The sequence below is a fragment of the Hemicordylus capensis genome, chromosome 11 (genome assembly GCF_027244095.1).
Source record: "Hemicordylus capensis ecotype Gifberg chromosome 11, rHemCap1.1.pri, whole genome shotgun sequence".
NCBI lineage: Eukaryota > Metazoa > Chordata > Lepidosauria > Squamata > Cordylidae > Hemicordylus > Hemicordylus capensis.
Genome location: NC_069667.1, coordinates 16,005,849 through 16,020,169, shown reverse-complemented (window position 1 = coordinate 16,020,169; position 14,321 = coordinate 16,005,849). Strand labels below are relative to the sequence as shown.

The 14,321-nt window shown below is 44.3% G+C and overlaps 1 protein-coding gene across 4 annotated transcripts in view; it reads left to right on the top strand.

The window, feature by feature from the left end:
• The window catches only part of TEX11 (testis expressed 11), a 36,340-nt gene that overhangs the window by 7,218 nt on the left and 14,801 nt on the right, over positions 1 to 14,321 (top strand). For all 4 annotated transcript variants that reach the window (XM_053274289.1, XM_053274288.1, XM_053274287.1 and 1 more), the window contains 6 exons: positions 2,189 to 2,270; positions 4,162 to 4,240; positions 4,884 to 5,035; positions 5,858 to 5,943; positions 8,932 to 9,069; positions 10,959 to 11,061. In XM_053274289.1, the coding sequence (XP_053130264.1) occupies positions 2,189 to 2,270; positions 4,162 to 4,240; positions 4,884 to 5,035; positions 5,858 to 5,943; positions 8,932 to 9,069; positions 10,959 to 11,061 (640 nt within the window). The remainder of the gene's footprint in view (positions 1 to 2,188; positions 2,271 to 4,161; positions 4,241 to 4,883; positions 5,036 to 5,857; positions 5,944 to 8,931; positions 9,070 to 10,958; positions 11,062 to 14,321) is intronic.

Genomic DNA, 14,321 nt, shown 5'->3' with positions numbered 1-14,321 from the left:
GCCATGGACTAATGGGAGCTGCTTTTGCTCTTATCACATGGGCTTGGTTAACACATGTTAAATGTGTTGCCCCCCTCCCCAAGTCCACCAATAGCCATAATCCCTTAGATCAATCACAGGGTCTGGCAGCTGTAGGCGGAGATAATCTTTGTTGCCTCCCCACTGCCACGCTGCCCATTGTTCTTGGATCTACTAGAACTTTCCACTGAAGCCTCACTGGATCTAGGGTCAGATCCTCGCCTAGTCCATCAGAGTATGGTGTTCCACCTAGATCCAGATGGATTAATCTATTCACCTGATGGTTGAGTGGAACTTTTTAAGGGTTTGTGGTTATTCCCAGGGAGTTGTGACCACTATTTTGGCTTCCCACAGGGCGTAGACCTCCCAAGCCACTTGGAAGGGTGTTTTGGTCTGGTGCAATGCCCAAGGGGTACATCTTGGGCACCCCTTGCATCTCTTTCTCATCTGTTAAGTTTCCTTCAAACGGGTCTAGATAGAGGTTTGAGACCCAATACCCTCAGGAGGCAAGTAGCTGCTGTAGCCTCTGTCCTGGATCCAGATGGCAATATGGGTCTCTCCACATACCCTCATGTGAAAAGGTTCCTCAGGAGTGTCTCCTTGCTCAAGCCGTCCACTGTTCACACGTTCCCCGCATGGGACTTAAACATTGTCCTCTCAGCCTTCACCAAAGCTCCCCTTGAACTGCTTCAGTCAGTTTCCTTGAGACTCTTTACCTTCAAGGTTCTGTTTTTAGTGGCCATTACCTCAGTGCGCAGAGTGTCAGAACTGGGGGCCCTTTCCGTACGAAAGGAACTTCTGTTTAGTTTATCCAGACTATGTTCTCCTAAGAACCAATCCTACATTCATGCCTAAGGTAAATACCTTGTTTCACAGAGCCCGGGAGTTCATTCTACCCTCGTTTTTCTCCCACCCCAAGGAGAAGGAGTGGCACAAGTTGGATGTGCATAGAGCCGTCACAATCTATATAAAGCGCACCAAAAACTTCAAGGTCTCAGAGTCCTTCTTCGTTTCCTTTTGGGAGTATTCCCTTGGTCACAAGGTGTCCAATGATCCCTCTATTCCAGATGGATATGTTCATGTATTGATCTTGCATAAGCTAGCAAGGGGTTAGTTTCATCCAGAGGGGTTACAGCTCATTCCACTAGAAGCATAGTCACTTTGGCTGCACTTTCTACCATCGCACCACTGGCAGATATATGTAGGGCTGCTACTTGGACTTCCTTGTCTACCTTTGTTAGGCATTATAAGATTCAGCGTCTGGCCTCTGCAGATGCTTCATTTGGGAGATGTGTTTTGCAGCAGGTGGTTCCGCAAGGAAGACCAGCCTGTCTTCCCACCCAGTAAACTCTCAGGGGCTTTGGTAGGTCCCAGCCTTGGATACACTTCCCCAGTGAAGGAGAATGAATTGTTGCCACTTACCTGAATGGTCATTTTCCTCAGTAGTAGGAAGTGTATCCACCCCACCAAGGATTCATCCGACCCTGCCTGATTTCTCTCCTGCTCTGTTGGGCAGTTTCCTTTCTGGGGTGATCTGTCTCCCTAGGTTATTGCATTAGTGATAAGATATATTCTGTGGGGGTCTTCTTCCATTCAGATGCAAACCAAGACATACTTTGCTTAGCAAAGGCAACAATTAATGCTTGCTATCGCAAGATCAGCTCTCCTCCCTGATATACTGTGCACAGTTACATCAGCCTAGTAACATTGCATTTGTGCAATTTGTGTAAGTTGCATGGACACAAAATTTGCACAAATTGTGTTAGGCAAGAATAAACAATATTTCTGATTGGCTTACTCTTGTGTAACAACTTGTGCAAATTTTGTGTTTGCACACTTTACACAATTTGCACAGATGCAACATCACTAGGCTGTCATACTTTGCACAGTTTGTCAGCCAGTCTCTCTCTTCCCTCGCCCTCCACAGGAGGTTTCTTGCTAATCTGGCAACACTGAATGCATGTCTCCTCTAGGTCTTGTTGCTAAGGATATTTAAAATTATATTAGAAGATTTGGGATATAGATTTATAGGGAGTACTGATGAGAGGTTCTTGACATTCCTTCAGAGTTATGAATAGGCTGAGCTCTGACAGCAGCCAGTTAAAAATACCCTGAACTCGTAAAAAATAGTTTGTCTGTCAAAATAATATCTTGGTTTTTTGATTTATAGGAGCATTTGCATCCAGCTGGTTTTTTACTGAAAATTAAAATTCTCCTGAAAGGTGGTGCAGCAGATGAAGATGTTGGCACAGGTAGCATACTTGGTTTGGCATAAAGACACAACATCATGTCCATAAAGCAAAGATGAGTTGCGTGGAAGATGGAAAGGAGTGCCTCTCATCTGTGGCAACAGAGGCAGCATAATTATACTGGCACAGTAGTGCCAGAATTAAGATGAGTTGTTTCAGGGTTCTACCATTATAAGCCCTGAACATTCTATTGGTCATAAAATCAAACCTGTCTGTCAAATTTGCCTGAGCTTATGCAGACATCAATTAGGTCCTTCTAAATTTGATGCAGATCTGTTAAAAAATGGCTGAGCTACAGCAGTTTAAATATAACCTCCTAAAAAGAGTATGTTTTCCCCTCCCCCATAAGCTAATACATCTTTTTTTTTTAAAAAATGCACCTTTGATTATTATTTTTTAACTCAGGTATATGCTGAAGCATAATCCTTTGTTGTTTTGGAAAAGAAATCAATCCAGTATTTCCTAATTGTTAGCCTCCGAACTCTCCATAAAAACAGGGTAAAATCAACAAAGGGTGCTTATTGTCAATTTGGCCCAGTGAGGATTTTGAAGCCAGAGTTAGGACTGCCAAATCCTGGCAAGTTCTGGAGAGTGACTTTCTGGTTCTGAGCATAGCTGTTTGATAAGGAGTTTATGAGCAGTCTGGCACTTCTCATAAACAGTTAAACATCCCTTTCCGTTCCCTTCTCTTTTATGGGCTTTTCTTTTCTCCCACCACTGAGGTGGCAAGGGGCCTTGCGTGGGTCTGCAAGGTGGGGTGAGGTGACGAATGGACTTAGGAGGGAATGTAAGATGGTGATGAGATGGCAGGGGGTCTTGCAAGAGCACACAAGGCAGTGGCAAACTGCCTTTGAACATGAATTTTCTACATCAGAGATATATTGCCTATGAATATGGAGGATCCACTTAGCCAGCATTGGTAAGAACCACTGTTAAACTTCCCTAACCCTTTCCCACAGTGTCCAATCAGATTTTCCTTCACAAAATGCCTGCAAATTCATTCATCCAAAAACCTTTGGTTTAAGATGAGAGTTAAAATGCTTTTGGTTTTCACTCGTGCTCTAAAAAGCAGGGGAAATAGCAAGTTAAGGTCCCCATTTTAACTTCTGTGCCATGTAAGTGGTAAAGACTTTGTACAATCTCATATATTATGCTGCTTTAGAGATGAGACTGCATGCACCCACACTTTGCCTCAGTCTCTCAAATCAAAATTGAGCTAGGGAGAGATGCATCCAGGCATCAGTTCTCAGAGGCACTCTTACCCCTGGACTTTGGGGCTGAAGTCCAGGGCCTCCACAGCCCCTGGGGGCCCCCAAATCCTCTTTAGTCTGTCCTGGGTGATGTGGTCACCCGGTAGAGCATGATGATGCTTAATTTGCAGGGGAGGGGAGGGCCTCCAAATGCTTTTAGGTCCAGACTCCAAAATTACCTAGGTGCACCTCTGGGTGCAGTTTCCCCAATGACTTGCTTGAGATGCCCCTGGTGAACCTCTGCCTGATGCATCTCCAAAACTCACGGTGCTTCCCCCAAAATGCCACCTGTATAGTAAATGTCCTGCCAGAAATTCAAGAGGTTCTCAGTCCAGCCACAATAATTTCTTACAGATACACCTGATGGTTTTCTGTTTAATACATCTCTAGAAAGCACATTTCTTTTCCCAACTGCTATATACTACCTTTACATATATGTGTAGATCTTGTGACTAGACTCCAAGTCCTAATCATTAGAACCTTGCATCCTTTCCTGTGAGTAGACCGAAGTGTGTGTGAGTGAGTGAGAGAGAGAGAGAGAGAGAGAGAGAGAGAGAGAGAGAGAGAGAGAGAGAGAATATTCTTGGATTTTATCTCCCCCTACCCAGTGACTAGCTAACCTTCCTGCTTCTTCTTATCTCTAGCTGTTGCTGAACTCCTGCACCAGGAGTTTTCTCTGGATATTTGCCTAGACACAGCAAAGTTGCTTATAGAGCATGACAGGTACAGAACTGAGAGTCCCTGTTTGGGCCAGTGGTAGATTCTTGCAGCTAATAAGGACAACAAGAGTCCACTCCAGTGGGGCTTCTTGTGTCCTCCAGTGAACCCCACTTTTCTGGCCCCTGTTTCTGTAACTGTGGTTGCAATCATCTTGATGGAATGTCAGCCTAGAAGGCACCAGCTAGAGAATATGATGGATGTGTCCACAGAGGTGGTATGCTAGGGGACCAATACAACTATGAGAACAGGTACAGACATGTTGGCTAGGTTGGGTCATAAGAAACAAGGGACAATGGTTATTTGAACCTTGACAACTTAGATGCTCAGACCATTTTGGAGAGATATATTTGGGCAAACAGACCAGCCAGAGGTCTACAATTAGTGTGGTTGCAGAAGTAAAGATATAAGCTATAGTTGGTTCAAAAGGGTCTGCTATGAGGTTTCCACTGGCAATGTTCCATGAAGCTTTGACATGAGGTCAGCAAAGACTAAGATTCTCTCTCAAAACCTGGCCTAGAGAACAATGTGATTGCAGGGGAATCTAGGTTATTTTGTTCTTTAAATGTATGAAGATTATGTTTTCTTAGTGTTAGTGATTAACAGCTCATATGCCCAGCCTGTGTTCATCTGCTCATTGTCTATACAGGGAAGCCATTGGCTTTGACTTTCTTAAGTCAGTCGCTCAGCTCTTTGAAGGGTCCTCAGATGTTGGCAAAGTTATTCTCCTTCACATTGAACTCCTCTTAAAGAGAATGAGGGAACCCATTGCCAAGAAAATGATTGAAGACATCATTGAAGGTCTATATCCAGCTTCTCTTGATGTTGCGTGGCAGTCACTTGGGGGATATTTACAAGATGAGGGGAAAACCACTAAGAGAGGTTTATGACCTGGCTGTTAAAACCTGTCTGCTTCTGTGTCCTTGTCCTGTCCCATGGACAACAACCCACACAGTCTGGAAGGGGGCATGGCATGCCATAGTTATGATCTGGAGGTGATCCGTTGTCAGTCATGAGACCCGCCTGTACCTCCCCGCTGCAGCATTTTCAACACAAGACTGACTTGCCTACTCAATCAATGAATCCCACTCTGTGTGGGTCCTCTATCATCAGACGGGTCTCCAAGAAACTGAGAAAAAATGGCACCCGGATGCCGGGAAAAGAAAGGCACAGAGCACGTGCACGGAAGGGAGGGGCACCCTTGAGAAGCTAGTTAATCCATCTGTGAGGTCCCTGTGCAGGCACAGTAACCCATTTCTCATGACTGATAATGGATCACCTCCAGATCATAAGTTACAGGTAAGCAACCTGTCTATTCAAACCTCTTCATAAATTCTAAGAACACTTCATGCATGATGGAATGGACTGTAGCTCAAGAAAGCTTATGCTACAAATTTGTTCATTGTTAAGGTGCCGCAAGACTCTTTGTTGGTTTTGTTGCCACAGACTAACGTGGCTACTCCTCTGGTTCTCATTGGGGAGGGGACTCTTGTGGACTTGTCTGATTCTGCTCATGGGCTTGTTCCTTGCTAATAGTGTGTGTGTGTGTGTGTGTGTGTGTGTGTATTCAGACCTGTAGTTTTATGATTACGAACTGGTAAAATGCTGAACTTTTTTTTTAAGGCCACAGCACAGGAAAACATCTGCCTCCTGAAATGCTGAACCACTTGCACCTTATTCTGTGGGACAGAGCTACCCAAAACTATGAGGTTTGGAACCCAGAAGAGTTTTCATGTTGTTTAAATTACCTACATCAAGTACCTTTGCAGTAAATACAGAGGCTAATGTGTTACCTAGGCTTACACCATCATTTCTGATTGGACTGCACTGCTGCAGCATCCAAGGAAATAGTCATGCCCAGTGATGGACTGGAGAGGTTTAGGTATGTTTCCTGGGATCTACCCTCAGTAGAGAGATTGCTCTGACCCATTTTAGGAGCACACTGCTCCTTCAAGGTAGGCTGTCACCAGTTGAAGACTGATCTAGAGTCACTGACCAGGCTCAGACACAGCTTCAACACACTCTAGAACTGTCTGGCTTGGAACAGTCTGGTACCATACATCCAGAGTCCATGGAACCCAGCTCTAGACAAAAAGTATTATTTTTGAACCAGACTGAAGCCACTTCCAATTATATGAAATGTATTAAGAAAAATAAGAGTTGTACACAGAATAAGGAACTGGGGTAACAGGGAAAAATTGATGTACACAAACATAGGAGTTCAGAAAGAAATACCAAACAGTAACTAATTAGCGAATACTAAGCTTTACCTTAAGTTAGCAGTTAGGCATGTCCTTGACTGAGAGAGTATTAATCTCTACAATATCTCTCTTGGGACACCAGTTAGTCAATGGGAAATGGTGAACACTGGCTGGGTTCTTGCCTCCCATATTTATAGGAGCTAAAGTCGGGGAAGGTACCTCTACTCTTCCAGGGACTGACAGCTCTTAGATCCAATGAGAAGAGCTGGCGTATCTCTGATGTAACACTGGTCTTGAGCATATCTATATTTAAGGTTTTCCCTCCAAACTTAATGGCCCTCCTCTTTTAATGAGTCTGGACTTACATAACTAAAGATGGATCTGGTTTGAGCTGGTTATTAGGGATATGCACGAAATGTGATTTGAGTAGCGAATTGCAGCACATCCCCCGCACCTTTAACAGGGAGGAGAGCCAGTCCATACCTTCTCCTTCACCGTTTGCCACCACAGAAAGTTCAGCAGCACTCCCCCACCAACTATCGTGCACTGGCGGGGCATCTCCCAGCTGCCCTCGCGCAATGCTGGCATTCATATGGCTGTGATTCGCTACTTGCATCGCATTTTGTGCACATCCCTACTGGTTACCTATTGTGAAAAAGGAATTAAGACTATACCTTTGTGGCAGAGTCCCTTCCATAACAAGAGGCAAGAATTGCCCTCATTCTGTGACAAAAATGAGGGAAGTCCTAATTCAGAGCACTCAGATGTTCTTGGGCTAAGATGAGGTCTGGTTCTCTCTCTCTCTCTCTCTCTCTCTCTCTCTCTCTCTCTCTCTCTCTCTCTCTCTCTCTCTCTCTCTTCAGGAGGACAGCTTACTGTAAGCTGTGTTCCTGAAGTGTAATCACATTTAGTACAGTGAAGCATGGGCATTTGAGCATTGCCTGAGTTGGGCTCTGAGTGTGTGTAAACCAGGTCAGCACTGTTGCTAAACGGCTGTTGCACTGCAATGTAAACTACTACTACTATGGATATTTATATACCACTTTTCAACAAAAGTTCCCAAAGTGGTTTACAAATAGAAATCAAAATAAGTATATAAAATGGCTCCCTATCCCCAAAGGGCTCACAATCTAACAAAGAAACATAAGATAGACACCAGCAACAGCCACTGGAGGGATGCTGTGCTGGGGATGGATAGGGCCAGTTACTCTCCCCCTGCTAAATAAAAGAGAATCACCACTTTAAAAAGGTGCCTCTTTTCTCAGTTAGCAGGGGAACAAAGTTGCACATGCACAGTTTTGGACTGTGCAACATCCATTGGAAAGAGTGGTCTGTCCATGTTTCACTCCACTGAATGTGGTTGATTATTTCCAATGTAATTTACACTCCTGAAATGTGTGTGCGCTGGTTGAAGTATTTGTACAAGTGCAATCTTGCACAAGACTGATATTTCCTTAGATACCCACAACAGCACGGGCTGATCAGAAATGCTGGCATAAGCAAGTTATGCTTTGTACGAAGTCTTTGGGACACTTTTATGAATCTCCTGCACTCTTGCCACCATCTGGGAATCCCACCTTTCTTTTTAAAAAAATAGTTCCTAGCCTTTGAAGATACAGAGATAGTTTAAACTATCTACCTTATTCCATAGCCCCCGTCCCTCCAACTCTCATGATTTCTAAATCTGTAAATCAAATAAATATTGTTCAAGGACCATCAATTGTTTTTCACCCATACATTTCAGGAAAGATTACCATGTTATAACTCAGATGTAGCATATACCTTTCAAAGAGCTGAGGAAGCATCTCTTGAACTGCCACATGGTGACCCTAGTTTCAGAATAATATTTGAGTTCAAAATCTCCATCAGTTATAGTTTGGTATTTTATATTTAAGAAGATCTAATTTATATATTAAGATCTGCAAGCAGATAATATTTGCAAATCAATTTCAATTGCTCTAGCTCATGACAATTCTAGAGTACCTGTCAGTTCCAAAGATTTAGCCTACTTGTTGTAAACATAAACAACAATGACCTGCATTCTTATATACACACGGACAATTTAAAACCATTAATGAATATAGCTGAGAATCTGTGGAATCCCTCTTCTGGGCCAGGAAAGGGACTTGCCACTTTCCCTTTTTAGTAGCTGCCTGTTTGTTCACAAGACATGGAGAATTTGAGTTATCAAAAACATGGAATACAATTGGGTTAATTTAGACCGGGGCGTTTTTCACACAGCAGTTTTTAACTATGAGTTTGCTGTGAGGCTTTACTACGAGCTCAAAGTTGCCCCCCAAAACCAACAAAAAAGTGGATTTTTTTACCCTGGATATAATTCTGGCTACACTAGCCCAATGAAAAACCCGAATCATGTGTGAAGTGCTCCCTGATAGCTTGCAGGGACATTGGGGTAAATCTGACTGATTTGTGAATGCACAGCCTCTATTCTGGAGGAGATGCAAGCTAAAAGCCCTGTTGGTGATTATTTTCTAGGCAAAAAGTTACTCTGAAGCCCTTCAATGGTACAACTACTCCCTCAGCTTCTACTCATCTGGACAGATAGACCAGAACCTGGCAAAACTGCAAAGAAATATGGCTGCTTGCCATCTTCACCTAAAACAACCAAAAAGGGTATTTCTTTTGAGCTAATTTCTCCAGCCATAGATACTTCTGTTATTTCCTTTTTACCTTCTTCATAAGCTTATGATAAGTCTTCTGGAACTTGCTTCTCTCTAAAAATAATCTGAGCTGATTTGTGGAGAAGCTTCATTTTGAAGGGGAATTTTCTCTTTGCTATTCTGATGCTGAATATGTGTTAATTATTAGAGTTGTTTCCCTTCCCTTAGGTACAAGAGCTCCAATCAGCTGTTGCCTACCTTGTCTTTGTCACCACTAGCGATGAAAGACTGCTTGTGTGATCCTTATTATTGTGTTTTGTGGGGCTGGGCAGTGTCGGTCTCACAGCAAGGGCTCACTGGGGAAGCTAGGCATAAATCAAAGTCACAACCAAGATCAGAAGCTAGATTTACAAGGGAACTAGCATAGGTCAGGTCAAGTTACAAACTGAAGTCAAAAGCTACAGTAGGAAGTCAGGGATATACAGGGGACTTTCAAAATGGCACCTTGAAATTGCTTCACTACGTATAGGCTTGCTGTCTGTTCGTATGATCTGACTTTTGACACTGTCTTGCATATGGGAACAGCAGGGTGCTGTTCACATAGCCACAGCTTGTTTCAGATCTTATCTTGACGTTTCAGGCTTAACACGTTGTGCTGGTTTTCTCTGAGTTTTGAGAACAGTTTGCAGGCTTGCTGGGATTACTCAGAAGTAAATGATTTAGTTCAATGGGCCTGCTCCTAGGTAAGAGTGCATAGGATTGCAGCTGTAGAAATGTGGCTTGCTTTTAGAGGGGTATGTGTGTGTGTGTATCGCCAGTTATTATTTTTTGCACGAGTCTGCTGCCCTTGCACAAATTCAGGAGTAAGCGAAGTCAGGTCTAGTCACAAGCCGAGGTCAGATATATACAGGAACAAGGTAAAGGCCAGTAGCTTTTACAAGCCAATGTTACTTCTGCAAAGTCCTGCAGCAGATTGAGACCTTTTGAAGGGGAAGTGGAACCTGGCCACACACCCTGGCCTGGAATACAGGAAGGGTTAATGGGCCCATGCCTTTTTACATGGTTGTGGGCTGTGGCATAGCTGAAGAACCAGCAATGTAGCTGATGTGATTTTGGCTTCATCTTCTGACCTGGCAGAGTAAGAAGAGGGCAAGGGGTCATCCTCAAGTTGAAGTTTGGGTTCAGGAGATACAGAGCCCTTGAATGGGAAAACCTTGCATCCCGTTTCTTCCTCAAAATCCTTGCAATCTTTCTCGGATGAGGAGAGGTCAGGCTCGGGGATCATGACACCAATGATGTTATATTAAGACAGCAGATTCTTGTCTTGATCCTTGCTGTATTCACACCACTGGGTTGGAAAGAAACTGGTAGTGTGCATACATGAGGATCATTCAAGGATCATTACTTACAAGTAAGGAATCGGTTTTCCCAGCCTTTGGTCCCCAAATGTTGTTGAATTACACTCCCATCATTCCCAGTCACACTGTGGTTGTTGTAGCTGGGGACAATGGTAGCTGGAGTCAAACAACTTCTGGGGACTCAAGATTGGGTACCCCTGTATTAAAGGACTGTGCCTCCCTTTCCATCTCATCTTTTCTCCTGAAGTCCTTTACATGAAGTTCCTGCACCATATAGGTTATTTTCCCCAGCACTGTCACAACAGTGGAGGCAACACCCTTGTGTTGGGATTTCTGGTGCTGTACAGATCCACCAGATCCTGCCGTTATGCTATAGAACCTAAAATCTGGTGCTGTGACTGTGAGATCATTTTTCTCTTTGGTTTTTGAAACTAAAGTTCATCATGGAGTGATTCAAATAATAACAGAGTGTTCTATCTTCTGTTACTGGATGCTCTTACTTTAATAGCTGATCACCAGTACTGCTAAATTTATCATTCTACAGGCTAATGAGGCAGTGAAGGAGGCCGAAAGGTGTGACCCAAACAGCATCTTCACTCAGTTCTATGTGTATAAAATAGCAATCTTAGAGGAAAATTCCCAAAAAGGTAAATGCAGTCTGTGAAGGATCAAGGCCTAAACCTCTCTTTTTTTTTTTTGTAAAAGAGATTTTATGTTGTAAATTGCCTTACTATTCACTGTATTAAGAAAGTTGTGCAGGCGTCAACAGTTTGTGGCTCCTGCTCTATAGTTTCATTTTTGAGGGAGATGAAATGCACTGGTTTGATTTCGGAGGGAAGTGGAGGTTTGATTTTATTGGTTATATTTTGAAAAATGGAGGAAACTTTAAGTTATATTGATTGGATGGTTTGGAAAAAATTGAGGGAAGTTTAAGTATATAAGGAGGCTGCTTTCAGAAGAGTAGTAGTACAAGTTTGGAAAAAAGTCCATGTGTAGTACAAGGTAGAGTGTTGGGAAAAGAGTACAAGAGAGTACAGTTCCAGTTGGAAGAAGAAGTTCAGAACTGAACAATCCAAGTGAAGGAAGTGCTGGCACAGTCTGAGAGAGGATCAGAGCTGGGGCTGGAAAGAGCTGAGAAATCACTGGCAGAGAATAGAAACTTTCTGGAGAGCTAAATCACTCACCAGCAAAAAGAATCAGTCTGAGGCTGAAACTCCAGAACTGTGAAGGAGAGCAGGACCTGAGGCTGAACCATGGACAAGCTGGATTTGCTGGAAAAGCTGAGGTGACTGTAGAAGATTCTGAGTTAGGGCTCAGTGTTAGACAGGTCAATTTGGATGTGTTTTGGTCACATTTTATTTCTTCCTCATGCTCATTTGGTTGCTGTTTTGGTACTAAACTTTTCAAAGAAACTGTTGGTTTAAACAGAGCTATTTTCAGAGTAACATTTATTGTTTGTATCTGTAGCTTCTGTCTGTTTTCTGCACCCTACGCATAAAGCCTTTACCACTCTAGCAATAGCAATAGCAATAGCACTTACATTTATATACCGCTCTATAGCCGGAGCTCTCTCAGCGGTTTACAATGATTCAGCATATTGCCTCCAACATTCTGGGTACTCATTTTACCGACCTCGGAAGGATGGAAGGCTGAGTCAACCTTGAGCCCCTGGTCAGGATTGAACTTGTAACCTTCTGGTTACAGGGCGGCAGTTTTTACCACTGCGCCACCAGGGGCTCTAAAGGTTTTTTTAAAAAATACAACAGAGGTTTGGAAGGCTATTGTAGTAGACTCAGCCAGAGAAAGCCCAAACGTCTACTTGGTGTCAGTGGTTAAACTTAAAAATCACAGGGCTGGTTGAGACCAGGCTGTGTCGTGGTAGCAGCACGGAGCAATCCGTGACACAGTCTGCTGCTAAATGTGTTGTCATTTTTCTTGCTTGGATGTCTTCTGACTGCTTGTTCCAGGATTCAGAGAAAAGAGCAGCAGCACACACCAGGAGTCTCTAGCTTTTTATCCTTAAACTTAGCCTGTGTCTCATCCTTTTCCATGGCTATTAAAAAAAAAACACACACACACAAGATGTTAGGGATGTGCACGAACCAAGGTTCATCATGCATAGGTTTGGCACTGAACCAGTTTGGATGAGGTCTAAACCGTTTCGGGACCGCAAGGAGGGGAGCAGCAAGCGGGATCTTTTTTTAAAAGGAGAGCAGTTCCTTACCTGCTCTCTGCTGCTGCATGCAGCTTCCTGGTGCAGTAGCACCTGTTTCTTTAAAAACCAACAGGACCTGCTCTCTTTAAAAAAAAAAATCCTGCTTGCTGCTCCCCTCCCTGCAGCGCCAAACCTGTGCACGAACCTCAGTTTGTGCACATCCCTACAAGATGTTACCTTTTACAGGACTGTTTTCTATTGTTGGAAGGTGGTGGACATTTTTAGGTTGCACAGAATGCTTCATCAGATAATAATGAAAAATGACTACAGATGCTTCCAGATAATGGAGGGGATTTTTAGCATCAAGGCCGTTGGCACACATCTGGGAATGCAGGGAACTTCCCTCTCTGCCCTTGGTTAGAGCAGAGATGCATATCCATGATCAAACAAGAGTTTGCTGTATTGATGGCACTCTTTCCACATTGTCCATCTGTCTTGCCTGATTCTAATTATTACCACTAATCTCCAGCAGAGGATAAAGAGTGCATCCGACAGCAGGTTGCTCCTCATCACTCGCTGCTAGACAGGGTTAAATTAAAACAAGGGCCCCGAGCAGCCTCCTCCCTTGCGAGTGGGAGAGGTTTTTCTTGAAAGCCCCAGTTCCACCCTGTCATGCTCTGAGTAGGCAAGGTAGCCTCAGTGGTCTTCACTTTTCTTCTGTTTCTGGCCTTTGGGTCAACTAATTCAACAAAGAGAACAACCAAGTACTGCTCTGGGAAAGTTTCCTTGGATCCCTACTCCAGCTGAGCGATCGGCTATCTTAAAAAAAAGAAAAAAGCCAAAAGGAGCATGTTGACCAGGGAGTCCTGCCCTGAAGCAGACAGCTCCGAAGAGGCGACAACCCACTCAGGACCCATTTGTGAGCTTTGCAATGTGGGCTCCGGGGCCGAGCCACCTCAAAAGCGAAAGAGGACAGTGGAGATGTTGGGCGCATCATGCGCGCACTCCGCATCAGCCACTAAGAGCTGCTTGCCGGCGCCACCAGCCGAGGGCAGCTCACTCAGTGCCAATTCGGCATCGACTCCCCTGTTGCCTACCACAGCTTGGAGGAACTCCGGAGAGGTAGGAGATAACCCTCTTGTTCCATTCCTCCCTGAGTGGGACGAGGAGGAGGCTTGCGAGGAGCCCTTTGTGGGAAATCAGACACTCCCTAATAACGTGCGGCAATGGCTGCATACTATGGTCTTGAGGGAGGTGAAGAATCAGTTTCCTGCCACAATAGGGGGCGCAGCACACGACGGAATGCTGGCACCAGATCAACCTCACTGGCTGCAGCCCAAGCTGCCCATTCATGGTCCCGATCCTCTGAGGGGTCCAACAGGGGCTCTCCTGACTCAAGGGTGTTAGGCAGCAGAGATCCAGGGAAAGAGAGGGGGGGGTATTTTGCCAGTGCTGCCTGACTCTCCACCAAGGGAGCCCATTCCAAGTCAGTCCAACTCTCCCTTACCACCTGACTTGGGTAGCCCAGTCAGACCAGGCGGGGATAATTCCTCTGCTTCGGAGGATCCTATTTTGGATGGGGAATAGCAGGATTTATTTGAAGAGGAGACAGATGGTAGTGTTACGCCATCCAGTAGACTTTTTAAACAAGAGGATCTTAGCATCCGTTTATGCAAGATGCATAGAGTGCTGAAGCTGGGACCCACTGATAGTGGTGAAGGACAAGGAGACGCCTTTGGGGAAGGGGAGTCT